Source organism: Euleptes europaea, chromosome 1 (assembly GCF_029931775.1).
Source record: "Euleptes europaea isolate rEulEur1 chromosome 1, rEulEur1.hap1, whole genome shotgun sequence".
Lineage (NCBI taxonomy): Eukaryota > Metazoa > Chordata > Lepidosauria > Squamata > Sphaerodactylidae > Euleptes > Euleptes europaea.
The window spans coordinates 60,581,221-60,599,797 of NC_079312.1; the positions used below are offsets into that span (position 1 = coordinate 60,581,221).

The 18,577-nt window shown below is 40.6% G+C and overlaps 1 protein-coding gene across 1 annotated transcript in view; it reads right to left on the reverse strand.

Moving 5' to 3' along the window:
- CCDC66 (coiled-coil domain containing 66) overlaps positions 1-18,577 on the reverse strand; it is a 48,690-nt gene that overhangs the window by 5,400 nt on the left and 24,713 nt on the right. Inside the window, exons 14-18 of the mRNA XM_056856709.1 lie at positions 17,276-17,428; positions 13,562-14,040; positions 11,902-11,939; positions 7,409-7,683; positions 6,906-7,027 (exon numbers count right to left, since the gene is read on the reverse strand). Coding sequence (XP_056712687.1) covers positions 6,906-7,027; positions 7,409-7,683; positions 11,902-11,939; positions 13,562-14,040; positions 17,276-17,428 — 1,067 coding nt within the window. The remainder of the gene's footprint in view (positions 1-6,905; positions 7,028-7,408; positions 7,684-11,901; positions 11,940-13,561; positions 14,041-17,275; positions 17,429-18,577) is intronic.

Sequence of the window (18,577 nt, forward strand, 5' to 3'; positions counted from 1 at the left end):
AGCAAGAATTCCTGTATGTGAATCAGCAATAGAAATGAATATATGAAGTGATACGCACTTAGGTGAATCCGGTTATTTGCTAATGTTGGATAACATAGGACACCCCCCCCAAATGGAAACAAGCACAAATAAGAGGCAGCAATTAAACAAAAGCAAGAGCAGAAAGATTGTTCCTAACAGTTTCAATTAACTGATATAATCAAACAAGATTAGGGCAAAGTTGCTCTTATCTAGTGAATACACACGCGGGAGGTAATGGGCTAGCCTCCACTGGCTAATCTACTAGCTATCTTTGAAATAAGGACCAAATGTGGCAGTACCAAACAGTGCAATGGAATTGGGTAGCACCAATATCTCTGTGCAAGCATCCACATAACTCAATGATGGTTCTGATTTAGTGCAGGATCACAGAAGTAAGTGCTGCTGCCATTTTTCATGGATTCATATCTGAAGCAATTCATGATGGAGTTCACCATGTCAGGAAAATGATCCCATCACAAAACAAACAAACCTCACATCTTCAGGCAAAATCCCTGAACTTAAGTCAACTGCAGATGTAATATCAACTTGCCTTCCCATAGATTCCGAATGTGAACTCAAGAAAGGGGGGACTCAAACATTTGGGATCATTTTGAATGCCTACATCGTTCCCAAGTCAGAGTAATAGACAACAGAGAAGATTCTTAGTGTTTTCATCTAATGTAATGTTGCAAACCCAATGATCTACAAAGATGGCTGAGCTGCTAGCTACTCATTGAAGAATATGACTAAATAATTTCCCCACAACAAAGAAGATGGGGGAATTTCTGTGTGCAACATGCCAGAATCTTGGAAATGTGTTATTAGAACGGTCTAGCCTTCATGAAGAACAAGGATTAAAGCTTGAAATGGAAATGGTTTGGTACACTAATGTTTAAAACTAAAGACAATAAAAAGTGCACAAGTTATATATTCAAATTGATATGTTACTTTGCTCATCTGATGTCAGTACTGTGAGGGCTTTTTTTGGCTAAGCCTGGAATTTTTCACTAATCAGAAGAGATCAGCCATTCCTTCAGCAAAGCAAAAGGAGCAGGAATACTGTCAAGAAATTAATAATAATAATAACAACAATATTCCACCCTCCCCCTGCCAAGGCAGGGCTCAGGGTGGTTCACAACACACCCAAAAATACATGAATAATTTATAAAAGCAATAGCAATGCTTCAAACAATGCTTTTTAAATAACAAAAAGCATTTGAAAAGAACAGGGGCACTACACAAAAATCTAGCAAAATCTTCATTTCCAAGAAAACCCATTATTTTCTTGCCCAGTAACAGTGATTCCACACTACCCTTGGCCTCACCAATCAGGGATTTAACCAGCCACTGTTTTTACCAGACCATCTGGTAAAATGGGCTTCTGTCAAATACTTGTACTAAATTAATAAACGGCATATTCTGTGAGTCTCCTCGTGACCCATTATATTCTGTATGGCTTCCAGAATTCACCTTGGCTTCACCCCTGAACTGTTAAATTAAAATGGGATATATTCACTGCTGGTTGTGCGTTGAATTGTACAGTTTAAAGCAATCTTCATTCGGATCAAAGACGATTCATAATGCAACTTGCTAGTTAATAGTTCCTTTTGTCAGTTAAAGAATGCTAAATCATAAAGCATATGCGCAACTACTAAATATCAGTGCTAACTTCTATCAGGCTTCAGACAGACTAATTGTGAAACCCTTGGACAACACATTTCAAGCATGATCTCCCTTTTACTGCATACACTAGAAAGTAAGTGTTCATTGTCGAACTTCTATGCAGTCCCACACTGGAGACTGCACATGAGCAGGCCTGTAGCTGGGAAGTTATGGAATACATAGATCTAACCTCCAGCATGCTGCAACCATTGATTCCAACTCAACCAACTTGGCCAACTTCATTACCGTTGGTTCCGTGGCAACATTGCCCCTTCTTTTATCCTTTGCCATATCCGCAAGAGTGGGGAGAATAATCTACACCCCCCCCCCCGGTTTGGAACCAACACACCAATCTTCTAAGCACCGGATCAGACCACTGGTACCGATGTGATGGGCGCTACCAATGCTACCTCCACCTCCAGTTTCCATCTACAGATCAGAAGAAGAAACCCATTCGGGTACTAGTTTCAGCTTTCCTTTGGGTCCTTCCTCTGATGAGGCTGCCAGGGACCAGAAACTGGTCTCCTTGAGTGAAGACATCTGTTTCTGTGCAGTACAAATTACTGGGATGGCTCAGTCATTGGAGATACAAATTACAACTACGGTTCCGAAGCCAAGAGATAAGATGCTGGATCTTCTATACTCCGACACACCAGGGACAATTGCTTTTCCCTTATTGGAGTGTGTATCCTATCTGGCAAAGGCTATCTGGGAGAAGACTTCTTCCATTCCGGATACCTCAAGAAAGGTAGAAAACATGTATAAGGTACAGCAAGAGGGCTGCTCTTTCCTGTTTATATTTATTTAGATATGCTGCCAGAGGAAAATAAACCTCTAGCAAAACTGATTCAAACTGAAGTCTTGAGACTCCCGAAGCAGCAGATCAATGCAGGTAGGCAGTCTGCTGATGCCTCTGCAAGGGCCACGGCATCTTCTATTGCAATGAGGAGACGTGTGTGGTTAGGTTCGACAGCTCTACCTCTGAAAACCAGGTCTAGGATAGAGGACCTACCTTTTGAGGGCGCATCTTTGTTTTCTGCCAAGAGGAATGAGTACTTAGCCCAACTAAAGAAGAATACATACATTACAAGATTTTTTGGGATCACCCCGACTGCTGCTCATTCCTTTAAACCTGGATATCAGCACAAATACCAACACCCTCACCACAGCTACCAACAACCGTATTAATATGGGGCTCAGCAATATCCTCCACGAAGTGGTTTTTCACAACCATCTCACCATACTAGGCATAAGCAGGGTAGCTGCTCTAAGCCTACTTCCTACCAGCCTCCACTATGTTTACTATCTATTTCGCCTGTCTGAAGATGAGACCTTTATAAAATTGGTTTATTAGAGTGTTCCACCCTCTACATCATTCTCAAAACACAAGATTTTCTATAACCAGAAAAACTGTTAGATACTTAGCTTGGTCTCACAGTATAGTAATTTGACTACTGGGATCCCATTTGGGTCTCTCTCCTCCGGTTATGGTCACCACAGATGCCTCATTGGAGGAATGGGGGACCCACTGCAGCAGTCTCTCAGTCCGAGACACATGGCTTCCTCATGAAAAGAGATTACATATTAATCTGTTGGAGTTGAAAGCTATACATTACTCCCTTAACTCATTCACAGCTGCCCTTCAAAGACATGTGGTACAGGTGCAGACAGACAATACAACAGCGATGTTTTATATAAACAAGCAGGGTGGAATCACATCTTTACCCCTCTGTACAGTGGCAACAGCTATTTGGGATTAGGCTATTCGAAACCAGATGTTTTTGCAAGCACTTCATATAGCGGGCTCACACAATACCAAAGCGGACTTGCTCAGCAGACAGGGCACTGAAATGCGTGAATGGTCCCTAGGCCGGGAGTTTCTTGCCCCATTTTTTGCACAGTGGGGCTACCCTACAGTAGAGCTTTTTGCCACAAGTCTCAACAAGAAGACCCCTTATTTATGCTCACAAGTGGGGGGGGGGGACCCCCTAACCCTAGGGGATGCCTTCCAGATCACTTGAGCAGGCACACTGTTTTAAGCATGATCTCCTTTTCACACACAAGAGAGCAAATGTTTTCACTCTTTAACCAAAATATAGAACTGAGATCTCCATTCTGTGCTGTAAACAGCTATCACTTTAGTCTTCCATCAGCAGTTGTACAAGTGACATCAGAAATTTGCTATATGTCCAGTACCTGTAGTCTGATCATCTCTATCTCTTGGTATTTATGCTATATGAGATTCAGCCTTGACAATAAAATTGTACCTGAACTGTACACAACTGAGAACCACAAGATGCTTTTACTTACTTACAAATGCAATATAGAATCTTACTTCTGGTAACTATTTGACAATTGTGTTTTTATTACGGGTTTCCTTCTCCATCTTCATTCACAGGTTCATTTGTTTTATTGTAAGATTTTTTTTTACTGAGAGCCAGTGTGGTGTAGTGGTTAAGAGCGGTGGTTTAGAGAGTCTGATCTGGAGAACCGGGTTTGATTCCCCGCTCCTCCACATGAGTGGCGGAGGCTAATCTGGTGAACTGGATTTGTTTCCCCACTCCTCCACATGAAGCCAGCTGGATGACCTTGGGCAAGTTACACACTCTCATCCTCACCTACCTCACAGGGTGTCTGCTGTGGGGAGGGGAAGGGAAGGTGATTGTAAGCTGGTTTGATTCTCCCTTAAGTGGTAGAGAAAGTCGGCATATAAAAACCAACTCTTCATCTTCTTAAATTGGAAAGCTTTAAAATAGAAATGTTGCATTATGTAAGTTGTGATCTATTTTAAAAGCTCGATACAAATCTAAACATGAATATACGCAATAGAAATATGCAACAGGCATGCTATGAATAGTGTAAATAGGGGCTTAACAAGAAAAGTTCAATGGCTAAAGCTGATTCATCCAAAAATTTGGAAGGAAATTACCGTAAATGTTTTCACTTGGCCTTTTAATTGTAGACTTTTAACTGACAGCTAATAGCGCTATAGTTATCTTGAGAGCTCTATACTAAGAAGCTTTACCTGGGTACTTATAATCTGATTCTATATTGTCTCTTCCAGCAGGCTACGTGGCAACAGAACATGCTGACGAGTTGGCTCCCAGATGTTAGTCACCTAACCATTTACTGATGGTGCAGTCAAACTAACTCCAATGTAAGTTGTACGCATATTTGTTCTTACCTATTTCATTTGCTGTCTAGTTAAAAAAAAAAGAGAAACTGTGTAAAGCTGAGGTGCTTTTGAAATACCATAAACTGGATTCCATGGAAAAGGCTGTAGAAAGAATTGGTGTAGTAGACCTTTTCCCACCTTCTGTTTCCCACAGCAGCTTAACATTTGTCCCAAAAATCCTCTCACGGGGGAAACGGGATTTCACCCAATCCCCCCTCCTCACTATAGCTCCCCAAACTGTGATATATTCTGTTCAACAGGGTTCCTCAGTCTTGAAAGATAATCTGCTGGGGAAGAGGAAGGTGGGGGAAGATCCACTCTGCCAGTTCCTTCTGTGAGTCCCCCCACCCGGCATCCAACTCTATCTTTATTTATTAATTTATTATATCAATCTTATAACTCGCTCTACCCCTGCAAGCTGGGCTCAGAGCGGCTCACACAAACCTTAATACAGTAAAAACCATAAAATCACATATAACACTGAGTTAAAATTGCCCTAATCAATTGAAATTATAATTTCTGATGGCGCGTAATGTTGCAATATAAGGCTACAGCATGGCCTGCAGGCAGTGGTTCGGCAGCGGCGGGTAAGGTAGGGAGGCCAGCATTTGTGGTAGGAACCGTAGCTGGCTTCAACCGTATGCCTGGTGGAACAGTTCTGTTTTACAGGCCCTGTACAACTCCATAAGGTCCCGCAGGGCCCTGGTCTCATTAGAAAGACTGTCCCACCAGGCTGGGGCCAGGGCAGAATGCCCTGGCTCTGGTCGAGGCCAGCCGGACACGCCTCGGGCTGGGGACCACCAGTAAGTTGGTATTCGATGATCTTAACCTTCTCTGGGGAACATACCAGGAGAGGCGGTCCCGCAGATAAGAGGGTCCCAGACCGTGTAAGGCTTTAAAGGTCATAACCAGCACCTTAAACCTGATCTGGTATTCCAGATGGAGCCAGTGCAGAGGATAGAGGACTGGCTTAATATGTGCCTATTATGAGTCTATTGATAAATATACCAAATATGCCACAAAAATTATGCTGTCTGCGTCAATCTACACAGTACACAGAATGAGTTGGTAGAATCCAAAGTACATTTACTGAAAAGTCAGTCCCATTTTATTCAATGAGGATTACTTCTTGGAATGTATTCTGAGGATTGCAGCCTATATCACTTCACTGAAGATAATATTTATATCCCTCCTCACATAGCAAGCTTTCTAGGCTGGATCCAGCGATCTGTTGGTGCAAGGACTGCAGTTATTTCCAATATTCTCCTCCCCCTAGAAGACCCTTCCATTCCCCAGATGTTGCGATTCATGTGGATTAGTAGCCACATGTTTAAGTAAGGTGGTTACTACTAAGAGGTGGAAGGGGTCAAATTTTCCCCTTCTCCCTCTCCCACAAGTGCCAGATCTGCTGTCACAAGGGGTAAGAGGTAAACATTTTGTCCCAATGGGGCATTCAAAGCTATAACCTTTCACCTGCAGTCTGTCATGCAGTCCATAACTCAACTAGTTCATTCTTTTTCATATAAACAGGCGATTGTAAAAATGCTTAGGAATATCTTATTTATTTCTTGACCTATGGCAGCTGACCTGTGGTGATCCCATAGGGTTTTCAAGGCAAGTGACATTCAGAGGTGGTTTGCCATTGCCTGCCTCTGCGTCACAACTCTGGTATTCCTTGATGGTCTCCCATCCAAATACTAGCCAAGGCCAATGCTGCTTAGCTTCCGAGATCTGACGAGATCAGGCTAGCCTGGTCTATCCAGGTCAGGGCATCTTATTTCTTATTCTATTGTAATTTTATATTTACAAATAGGTTTCCAAAATTAAAAAGACAACATTGGCAAGTGAGCCAGAATGTTGACTCCATGCTTAATAGTCCATAATTTGTAACATTAAATACAGAATGTGAGAAGAATTACATGGTAAAAGGGTAATATGAGAAAACAACTCATGAAAATTCAAAAACAGGAGATGGAATATACATAAAACAATAATACAGGAAAACGTGACGCTAAAATATTCACTATGAATTTAGTTCATACAGTACCTGTCGTAGTTCTGAGAGTCCTTTGAGTATTGCCTGCTGCCTGTCTCTCACCACATTGGGATTAAAAAGTGGATCTCTTACATGATCGGAGCTAAAAATCTGCCGTGGAGTATGGTAAGAATCTAAAAATAAATATAGATGAGATTAACATCAATCAGTGTTACCCTTTTCTGACTATTGTACAGGAATGAATGTTTTTAATGATTATCGTAAAATTGTTCTAACGGAAAGAAGACAATACAATAGCATTTCAGAAGAATAAAATGTTTAATGCATCCATAACAAATTAGTTTATTTTAAAATGCATTATTTTAACTACATTATTACCACATAATGTTATCACTAGAATGTATTATTAGATGGCAAACAATTGAAGCATATGGAGATATTTCACTGCATACATTGTACTATAAGCAATTGATTACACTTTTACTAATATAATTTTAAATATCGGGGCTGGATTCATTAATCATAGGCATTTATCTAAATCTGTGTTTTAGTACCATTTGGCTGTTGGTATTGCGGATCATGTGTCGAAGGTCTAGTCATGGGTGCGTTTGGATCCAGGTAATACACTTCATTTGTTCGCACATAGGGAATGAAGTATGCCGATGGTGGCCTTTCAATTTCAGCACTTGGAGCAGATCTTTCACTTTGGTACTTATCTTTATAGATATTCTTCTCTTTCACATCATTGCTATTATAAGCCGAAAAATCAGAAGCCTTCATTGGTCTTTGTAACCTGCTTTTAACTGCTGGAACAGGTGGTGAGTTGGATCTGTGGACACACCATCATGAGTAAGATTTTAGAAACAGTTTCCTGTGTGACTTCGTTCTTTTCCCCCTTGCTCTTTTATTTTAGTTTATCGTTTTTCCTGTTAATCTTTTTTCTTCTCACCAAGGTAACCATTTTCTTAATATTTTGATCAGTTATGTAAAATCAGTTGAATGGGGCCATGGAGAAAGCAGGTACAGAAAATCAGGAGAGGAAAGGGAAAGGAAGCAAGAATGTGAGGGGGAAGCCAGTAATGTATACAATGCTGAAACTTTCTTCAAAATATGCAATAAGAACACACCTTGAGTTAACTATCAACAGAGAGCGTCATTGATTTTTCTTGATAGTTTAGATTGATATTTGCTTGTGTATATTTCTTTATTTTTTTCTGGCTTGTTGAATTGTGTTCTGCAAAACCTGGCCACTGCTAACTGGAATGTTCAGGGCTGCCGTGTCTTTTTAGATCTTGGTTTCCTCTGCTTATCTCTGAAAATCTCAGTTTACTTGAGCATTCAGAATTGTGTTCTGCCATAGTCCATTCTATAGGCAGATACTCTACTTATCATGAGACACTTGGGGTTTTTTTGGTTTTGATGTTTAGAGTTAATTGTATTTTAAGACAGTGTTAAGACAGTGAGTTAAGACAGTGGTTCTCAGGCAATAAGAAGCAAAGCTTAGCTCATTCAGACATTAATATGGACTGTATATGATCCTGTCTGGCTGTTTGGCTTGTTACACACACGTTGCTCCTCTCATCTTACACAGAACACAAGGAGAAAATATGGTTTAAAACAAGCTCCATTTACCCATAATGTATTACTGCAGGTTTATAATTTAACTGGAATTGGTTTTGCCTCCCACAAGCCAGGTTTCTAAGCCTGGCTTACACACTGGCATGTGTCTTGTCTGCGGAAAACCAGCTCAGTTGAAGCCACGTGTCTTCATTAATTTGTATCTTATGGGTGGAGTTTTTAAACCAGGATTCCTACATTGTGCTCTATGCAAGGAAGGGAGAGTAGCAAGTTGCATGCGCTAGTATAGCAAGGAGCCAGGTTTCTGCATATTCAGGCTTAATGTTGATGACATGTCTGAATGCAGGCTGAGAGATCTGAACAGGGAAGGAAAATAGATACATGAAGCTACAGCTGCAACAGTATGTCGGTAATATGGTTAGGAACAAGCCATAGGATGGAATACTATCAAGCAAACGTTTCCTAAGTAAATGCATTTGGAGAATCATGTTACTATCTCTTCGCCTAACCTTCCTTTGAGTTTTTGTAAGGATAAATAAGATAACCTTTATATATGTCATCTTGAGAGAAAGGAATAAATAAACGAGTAACTAATTAGTAATAATAATAATACTCTGTTAGTTTTAATGGGGGTGGGGAAATGGGGTTCCAGTCTCACTAAACACTGTTATTTACCCACCTCTCATCCCCTTATCCCAAAATGTATGTGTTTTCTTCACAGAACTCTGTGGGAATCACTGAGAAACCTTATCTACTTAGCCCTACCATGCATCTATATGGATTGTCCCTGGGCCTTGTTTACTGGACACTCGAATGTAACAGAATGGTGGGATAATGGGAAAGAGGTGGGATATAGCAGTTAACAGGAAATAACAATTAGATTGTTTTCATTTGCACTAGACTTTGGTTTTCTCTGGGATGCTGTACATCGGTTGGTAATGGGGAATTTTCCACTCCGCCCTTGTCATGGACTGTCCACTACGGGTGACATTTAGACTCACAGACACTTGGAACCTCTGCAAAGGTGGGGGACAATTAGGAGGGCCTGCCCCAGGAGACTGATGGATCCAGAGGGTTTCCTGATGTCTCTTGGAAATTTTCTGGCCAGCAAGGTTGGTGCTCCTGTTGCAGCTCTGGTTGACTTGTGGAATGGGGACATGACCTGAGCTACATACCTGATTTCCCCTGAGTTCTCTCCCTCTTTCCATGGAGTCCAAAAAGCTCTTTGGTTTACTGAGGAGCTTTGGATGATCAAACAGTTGGGCGGACACTTAGAATGCAAGTAGATAAAAACTATACATGAATGTAACTGAACACACTACAGTGCCTACTTTGTGGTGATGGCAGTGAAGTGAGCTCACTTCTCGGCCACTAGTGGGTCTGCACAATGCTGTCCAGTGGAGCTTTTCCAACTTGTGAAGGAGCTGTTATCTCAAGCCCCAGGGGATGTTAACCCAGAAAACAAACAAGCCTACTGCAATTTCTTTGCAATGTATTTTGCATACAAAATTGCTCCTGTTCAGCGTGACTTAGGACACCACAGTTGGACTGGTTCAGTCTCAGGATGTTATTGGAGAGCAGTCTGGTTGTATGGATCACATTCAGATGGTGAGGCCTGATGGTGGCCACGGTGCTTCAAAGGGTGCTGCCGACCACATCCAGGTTTGACTTTGCCCTTCATGGCTAATTGTATCATGCTGGACTGGTTGACTGGGTCCAGGAGGTAATAAAGTCCTCTCTGCAGGAGGGTGTAGTTAAAACAACTTTGAAATAGGGAGTTTTGACACCTCTCATAAAGAAGGCATCCCCAGACTCAAAAGATCTAAACAACTCCATCCTAGTGGCTAACAATTCTATTCCTGGGCAAGGTGCTCGAGAGGGTGGTGGATACACAGCTTCAGGCAGACTTGTAGGAAATGGGGACAGACACAGCTTTGGTTGCCCTGACAACTTTTGCTGGGAGAGTGACAGGGGGAGTGTTCCTGTTGATTCTCCTGAACCCTTTTCATACCATTGACCATGATATCTTTCTAGGGAGGTTGGTGGGGGGTGGGGGAACCATGCTTCGGTAGTTCTGCTCTTGACCAACCAATCCCAGAAGGTGTTGCTGGGAGACGACTGCTCAGCCCCATGGCATTTGTGCTATGGGTTACTGCAGGGTTCCATCTTGTCCCCCATGCTATTTAATATCGAAATGAAAGTGCTGGGAGAGGTCATCCAGGGATTTGGAGTAAGGTGTCACCAATACGTGGATGACAGTCTACCTGTTAAAGAGAAATAGAGTTGGCTAAGCCAGGTAGGTTTGTGGAAGTCCTGAATAAGCGCCTGGAGAGGGTAATGGAATGGATGATGGCCAATAAAATGAAGCGCGATCCATACAAAACTGAAGTGCTATTGGGCAATGGAGAAGCTGCTTGGGAACTCTGGAGTCAGCCTGTCTTGGAGTGGGTTGCACGCCGACTGAAGGAGCAGGTTCATAGCTTGGGGGTGTAACTGGAGGCCTATCGTTGGGAAGCTCAGGTTTCATCTATAGCACACAGAGCATTTCCCCAGTTCCAGCTGGTTTGCCAGCTACAACCATTACTTGAGAAGCGTGATCTAGCCACAGTGATTCATACTCTGATCACAGCCTAGTTAGATTATTGCAATGTGCTCTATGTGGGGCTGCCTTTGAAAACAGTCCAGAAATTTCAACTGGTACAAAATGCAATGGTCAGGCTATTGGCATGGGTTGGTTAGAAAGATTGTATCCCGCCTGTGCTGAAAGATCTGCACTGGCTACATATTTGTTTCTGGATCTAATGGCTTGGGGCCAGAGTACTTCAAGTACTGCCTCTCCCCCATACTGTCCAGCCTGCCAGCAAAGATCTTCCTTTCAAGTCCTGCTTTGAGTTCCTAAATAGCTTGGAGACAGGCTACCTGAATTACCATCTCCTCTCATATTATCCAGCCTTCCAGTTAAGATCTGCTCTCTATACCCCTATCTTCAGAGGTGAGGTGGGTGGCGAGCAAAGAGGACACTTTCTGCAGTGGCACCTCTACTCTGTCTCCCCTTGAGGTTTGCTTAGCACCTACTTTACTTTCTTTAAGGTGCTGGGGTCAAAACACATCTTTGTTACTTGCATTTTTTAGGTAATGAGTTCTATCTGCTTCTGTTTTATGGATAGTTTTTATGCTGTTTATGTCAAACAACTTGTTTTCTACATTGTGATATTGTTTTAATTGTAAGTCGTCTCAAGCAGGACTCTGAAGAGGCAGCACCGAAATATCCTACATACATTAAAAACTTGGATTTTACATTTTGGTTTCTCAAAGAAATTTTTGCATCTAAAGATAATTTCTGCATGAGTAAAATTTACTAACATTTGTACTTTAAAACCTGATTTCTAGTTGCTAGTAAAAATACAGATCTTATGAATTCAGTTACTGTAACACTTAATTATCTTTAGTAAGTAAATGAGATACCTACCTTGGTTCAATCAAATTATTTTTTGGAGATGGTTCTTCCTAAAATAAGACCAAATAATGAAACTGTAATTTTTCACTTTGCCATTAATATCTTTATTTATCTTGTGGATTTGATTGCCTTTTTTTAACCACTTACAACTTGTTTTGCATTTGTATGATTCATACCACTGTAAGTGACAACAGCACCAGGTTTTTAGGGAGGCAGGCAGAGTTGAGGCCTTCCCTTCTGACCTATTTTCCCAACCCAAAATGGCCTGTGGAGCTACTAATTGCCCTGTTGGGGTAAACATACCAGTCAGGAAAACTGCAGACACGAGGGCTTAATCCCCTTACCCTTGTGCCATGGTCCCAATCTGAATTGGTCCCCACATATCTTCTACAGAAAGAAAAAACATTGGAAGATTGTATTCATGGAATTCCTAGCATAATGTTTGGTTTGGCATGCCTAGTCAGGAACTGACTGCTAGTTCAAGAACCTGTGATAGCTTTGCCTAAGTAGAAAACAACATGGGAGCACTTAAATCCAAGGTTGCATTAGAATATCTTGAAGTACATGAAGTAAATAATAGTGCCCAGTAAGTGTTCTTAGATTTGCAGCCTCAGGGTCATTCTGAAAGATGGCACAATAAATGCCCTTTTGTTGGTCATTTGTTGTATGCCATATCCAGCTCCTCTTCAAAGCTGCATTATTTTAGTATAGATGTTGCATTTTTTCCAAATGTGATTCTTTACCCAGACTATGCTTTAGTTCTTAATTATTGCTTTGTGGGATGCAAGTGCATGAATCATACAGGGCTGTACTGTGATATATGGGGACTCCACCACTGAGTTTTGTGAATTACTTTACGTTGCATTTTTGCATTTTTATTAGAGGCTGTGCATTTCCTGGCTCCAAACTCCAGTGCAAGAATGGTCGCCCAACCATCTTTTTCTGAAGATGCCAACAGTAGCAAGGACAGCACATTCCCACTCCTACTGTCATTGAAAATAGATCTGCAGGAGCATTATACAAGTCATAAATATGTCTGGACCACAACCGATCGTCTGGAAAGGCCCTTGGAAAATAATCTAGTGAGCAGTGGAAGGAACACATTAATTTTCAAACTACTTCAGAGAAACTGCTAATTGAGAGTTTTCCTGCTTTTGCCCTTTAATAGACTGTTGATTATGGCATCTCTTGATTCTTATGAATTAATCCAACTTTCAAAATGGACAGCAGTGTGTGTGTGTGTAGGGGGTCATCTCGTTGAGCAATTACCTGTCAGAAACTGTCCAGCATGTTTGCAATCAGAAGTTACTGAACAGTTCTGAACAGAAAGGTGGCACACAAATAACAAGTGCAATATGAGCACTCTGGTTAATTTCTCCTGCCCAGTCTTTTATGCAATGATTGGAGTTGTGTTAGAAATGTTCACGAGTAGTGAGTTGCCTTAATTAAATTGTGGCTACACACATTACATACACTAACTGTATCTAATATATTGTCCTTTGTGTTTTCCTACTTCTGAGTCTTCCCCCAGTTGTTACCCTGTAATCTGCCTTGTGTCTCAGTGGGAAAGGCTACAAATTAAGGAAATAAGATAAAATAGACATCAGTGTTTTCACACTTAAGGGAATATAGACTAAGAAGGGGAAAAGGCTTTAAAATAATAAATTATCACCTTTCTTACTGCATTCACTTTATTCTTAACATCGTCTTCATGGTGAGGTGAGAGAGATGGATCTGGAGAAATGCTTTTCTTTTGATAAAGATTGCCAGGGCTATTTCTTTCAACCTGCTGGAGCAGTTCCATTTGGCGTCTTGCCTTCTTTTCTTCTCTTTGTTTTTGAAGACATCTTGGATATCTTTCTGATGCTGGAACAAACCTCTTGCAAGGTTTGTTTATGTTCCAGTCCGGCCTTTTCTCATTCCTTTCCAGTGCTTTAGTATGTTTCGTTTTTTGTGTAGTCAGCTCACTTAAATTGCTATAGTTGACAATATTCTCTTTCTCTGAAATTTTCTTTTTATCTGTATATTGCGGCTCTTTCTTACATTTTTTGCTGTTAGAGTCCACTTTATATTCTATAGAAATATCTGGAGACATACAGTCCACTCTTCCACTCCTAGTTCGCTCAATGTACAGATCAGTGTTAACACTATCTAAAAGATAAATATATGTGTGCATATTCAATGCACTCCAAAGAACAACGGATTTATATTTCAGTAACGTTACATTTAAACTTATTCAAATAATGCCCCAAGTGTTTTTCCTTTGATGACTTACCAAGAAAAAAAATGCATTCAGCATAAAAGAACATTGATTTAAAACTAAATAGGTAAAAGTAAGGCTAACCAATGTTTTCTATAAACTTAAAATTGTGACTGATCAATGTGAAATATCACTGTACATTTCCATGAAGGAAAATGGATGTTCATATTTCCTTCTGAATTTTTGTTTTCCTTCCGAGAAATAATTGTCAATGAAAATTTTTATGACTATTACTGTTGTTATTAGTACTAACATAAAATTGCTCCTTTACATAACGGTTTAATCTATCAAGGGACATAGATAAAAAGTATTCCTGGCCACCACTACTTCTTTTAAGTCCAAGAAGAACTGTTCATTGAATTGTTGTTATCTGCAGCAACCATAACTAAGATAAAGTTTTTAAAACTCTGCAATCCTATGCAAAGTTACTTCCACCTCTATGGGGCTTTGGACTGCACTGTTAAATATTTAATCCTTTATTAAAATTAATTTTACATTAAGTATTTGTAACTAGCATAAATATCAGATATGCTAAGACTTTAATTTTCTGTTCTTAATGAATTTAATGATTTATACTTGGCAATACTTGATTATTCATATACCAAGCCCTATTTCAGACACTGTCATAGTTATACTGAAAACCTTTATATAACATCATCTCTCTTGTAGAATTTGAATGATCTGAAGTGACTGTCCATATACTTGCCATTCTGATCAGCCTTAAGGATAGTACTATGTTAAATTCACAATATATTGTGAAGAGCTAGCGTGGTGTGGTGGTTAAGAGCAGAGGACTCTAATCTGGAGAACTGGGTTCGATTCCCCACTCCTCCACATGAAGCCTGCTGGGTGACCTTGGACCAGTCACAGTTCTCTCTGAACTCTCAGTCTCACCTACCTCACACGGTGCCTGTTGTGGGTGGGGAAGGGAAGGTGATTGTAAGCCGCTTTGAGAACATAAGAAAAGCCAAGCTGGATTAGACCAAAGCCCATCAAGTCCAGCAGTCTGTTAACACAGTGGCCAACCAGGTGCCTCCAGGAAGCCCACAAACAAAATGATTGCAGCAGCATTATCCTGCCTGTGTTCCACAGCACCTAATGTAATAGGCATGCTCCTCTGATCCTGGAGAGAATAGGTATGCATCATGACTAGTATCAATTTTTACTAGTAGCCATGAATAGCCCTCTCCTCCATGAACGTGCCCACTCCCTGCTTAAAGCCTTCCAAGTTGGCTTTAAGAGACTCCTTACGGTAGAGAAAAGCAGGGTATAAAAACTTACTTAAAAAAAAGAATTGCAAATATATAGGCCGGCTGCAGTCTGGAAAAGTTTATTAAAAGAAGCAAAGCTGCATTGTACATGATTCGTTGAAGATTTTTGTTTTATATTTATAAGTACAGTCTTTGCGTTTTTACTAAAAAAATGTTCTCTCCTAGAACTGACATATATCTTTCTATGGCCATGAGTAGGGCTCAGTTTTGTCACAATACTTTAGCATGAGTGTTTATAAACAAGAATAAATTTCATCCACATGACAAGAGTAGAACTCCATTGAGGTAGTTAAAATATTCTCCTAATGACACGGCAGATTCTTCACATAAAATGGTTTACAACCTGGAGAAACACCCACATAGGATTTGTGGCAACAACAACACAGGATAACATGTAGGAATAAGGCCCAAGTGAATACTTCATCAAAAAATTTTTTTTGCTAAAACACAAAAAGACCTTGTGAACAACCGAGAATTGTGACTATATAATTTAGGAGTTAACTGTTGGTAATAAACTGACTGTAAAAAATGTACAAGTAAAGCAGTGTCCAGCTGAGTATATATCCTAGAACTAAGTGGTACACCCCAAGAACAGAAACCCTAGAATATTAAAATGAAATGATCTTAAGAAACACATAACTGGATATTAAAGGAAGTGGCAAGCTGCCAGAATTTTGTCAAGTTTCTGTCCTAAAATGAAACTGTCTGGTTTACCTGATTACAAATTGCTTGTTCAGGAGAGACTAGGGCCTTCTAGTCTTTGTCACACCGAATTGACTTGATCCCTCCTTTCAGCTCCGCCCCTCTTCAAACATCTCACTGGCTGGCAATTTACCATAACCTGCCACCATTTGTTTCTCATCTCCCCCACCACCAGACATTACATGATTCCCACTCTTACTGCACATAAGGAATCACACAGTCAAAGCTATAATAAGCTCCTTCACCCCACTGTACATTCTCTAGTTTAAAAACCAAAAAGCAGTTTATAATGTATTTGGAATTTACTCCATGCAGCTTCTCAAGTAGCACCACAGACCTTCAGAACGGATGAAGTATAATTGTGAATGCGCCTGCTGGGTGATAGTTAGGGTTTGCAAGCTCCAGGTACTAGTTGGAGATCTCCCGCCTTTCCTGGTGTGCCCCCCAAAGAGCTTTACGCTCTACTGGTAATAATCCCATGGTGGTCCCTGGCTCGAAGAGTGTGTGGCTGTCCTCGACAAGGGCCAGGGCTTTTTCAGCCCTGGCCCCAGCCTGGTGGAATAGTCTCTTATGTGACATCTGGGCCCTGTGGGCCCTTAAGGAGTTCCACAGGGCCTGTAAAACGGAGCTATTCCACCAGGCCTACAACTGAGGGCAGCCGCAAGTTTATCCATCTTTGCTGGCCTCCCCATCCTTCCCCCCACACACTTTTGACATCTGTGAGTAGGGGCTGACCTGCCGAAACCCGGTTACATGGTGACTTCTGAGTTGTTTTTAAGGCCACCTGGTTTATGGTTTTAATATGATGTTTTAAATTATTGTTTTATAGTTTGATGTATCTTAAGGCGGGCTATAAATTCGAAAAAATAAAATAAAAAAATAAATGAACCTCCACCCAATGGATATCATTGACTTAGAGTGGGTTTGTTGGCCTTCAGTTGGTAAAGTTTAACATCTAAAATATTCCTGGCACTAGGAATTGCATTATGATTTAATAGTAAACCAGTTTAATCAAAATTTCGCTAAAAGAGCCTTTTCAATCAACAAGAACATAGAAACCCCATCTAATCACCCGCTACATTATTTCGTGTTATTAAAACGCCTTAATCTATAGATCAAGATAATGAACATAGTACTTAATGAACTTTTGTACCTGTCTGCACAGCAGTGTCCTTCCGAGGAGAGAGGACTGATTGGATATCTTGATTTACCATTCTGCTATTCTCTGCAGAACAATGATCATGATGTTTGATGACATCTGAAAAGCCATTCAGGTCATCACTATAACTCTCATACAATGTATCATCTGAAAAGGGAAATAAAACCCAAATAACTTGAACCCAAATAAATAGTCATGATACCAGGAGAACAATAAAATACAATGATTATGAATAGTCAGCAACATTAAAAAGGCATTAAAAGAGAAAAACATATTATTGTCGAAGGCTTTCACGGTCAGAGTTCATTGGTTCTTGTAGGTTATCCGGGCTGTGTAACCGTGGTCTTGGAATTTTCTTTCCTGACGTTTCGCCAGCAACTGTGGCAGGCATCTTCAGAGTAGTAACACTGAAGGACAGTGTCTCTCAGTGTCAAGGGTGTAGGAAGAGTAATATATAGTCAGAAAGGGGTTGGGTTTGAGCTGAGTATTGTCCTGCAAAAGTATTGTCCTGTAAGTATCAAGATAATGTGCTAATGAGGGTATGGTATGTTAATATGGAACCATTGTATCCTGAAGTGATCTGTTAATGTGTGTAATCCAGAACTAATCTGTATGGCTATTGTTGAATGTTGTCTTTGTCTGGAGGTTTTTCAGGGCAGGAAGCCAAGCCTTATTCATTCTTAAACTCTCCTCTTTTCTGTTAAAGTTGTGCTGATGTTTATGAATTTCAATGGCTTCTCTGTGCAATCTGACAAAATAGTTGGTAGAATTGTCCAGTCTTTCAGTGTCTTGGAATAAGACCCTGTGTCCTGTTTGTGTCAGTCCATGTTCAGCTACTGCTGATTTCTCAGGTTGGCCAAGCCTGCAGTATCTTTCATGTTCTTTTATCCTTGTTTGTATGCTGGGTTTTGTGGTCCCGATGTAAACTTCTCCACAGCTGCAAGGTATACGATATACTCCTGCAGAGGTGAGGGGGTCTCTTTTGTCTTTTGCTGATCGTAGCATTTGTTGTATTTTCTTGGTGGGTTTAAACACTGTTTGTAGGTTATGTTTTTTCAAAAGTTTCTCCATCCTATCAGTGACTCCTTTAATAAATGGCAAGAATACCTTTCCTATGGGAGACTGTTTTTCTTGAGTTTTCTGATTTTTGTTTGGTTCAATGGCCCTTCTGATTTCATTCTTGGAGTAGCCGTTTGCTAGCAGTGCGTGATTTAGATGGTTAGTTTCTTCCTTGAGAAACTGTGGTTCACAGATCCGTCTTGCACGGTCCATTAATGTTTTGATTATTCCTCTTTT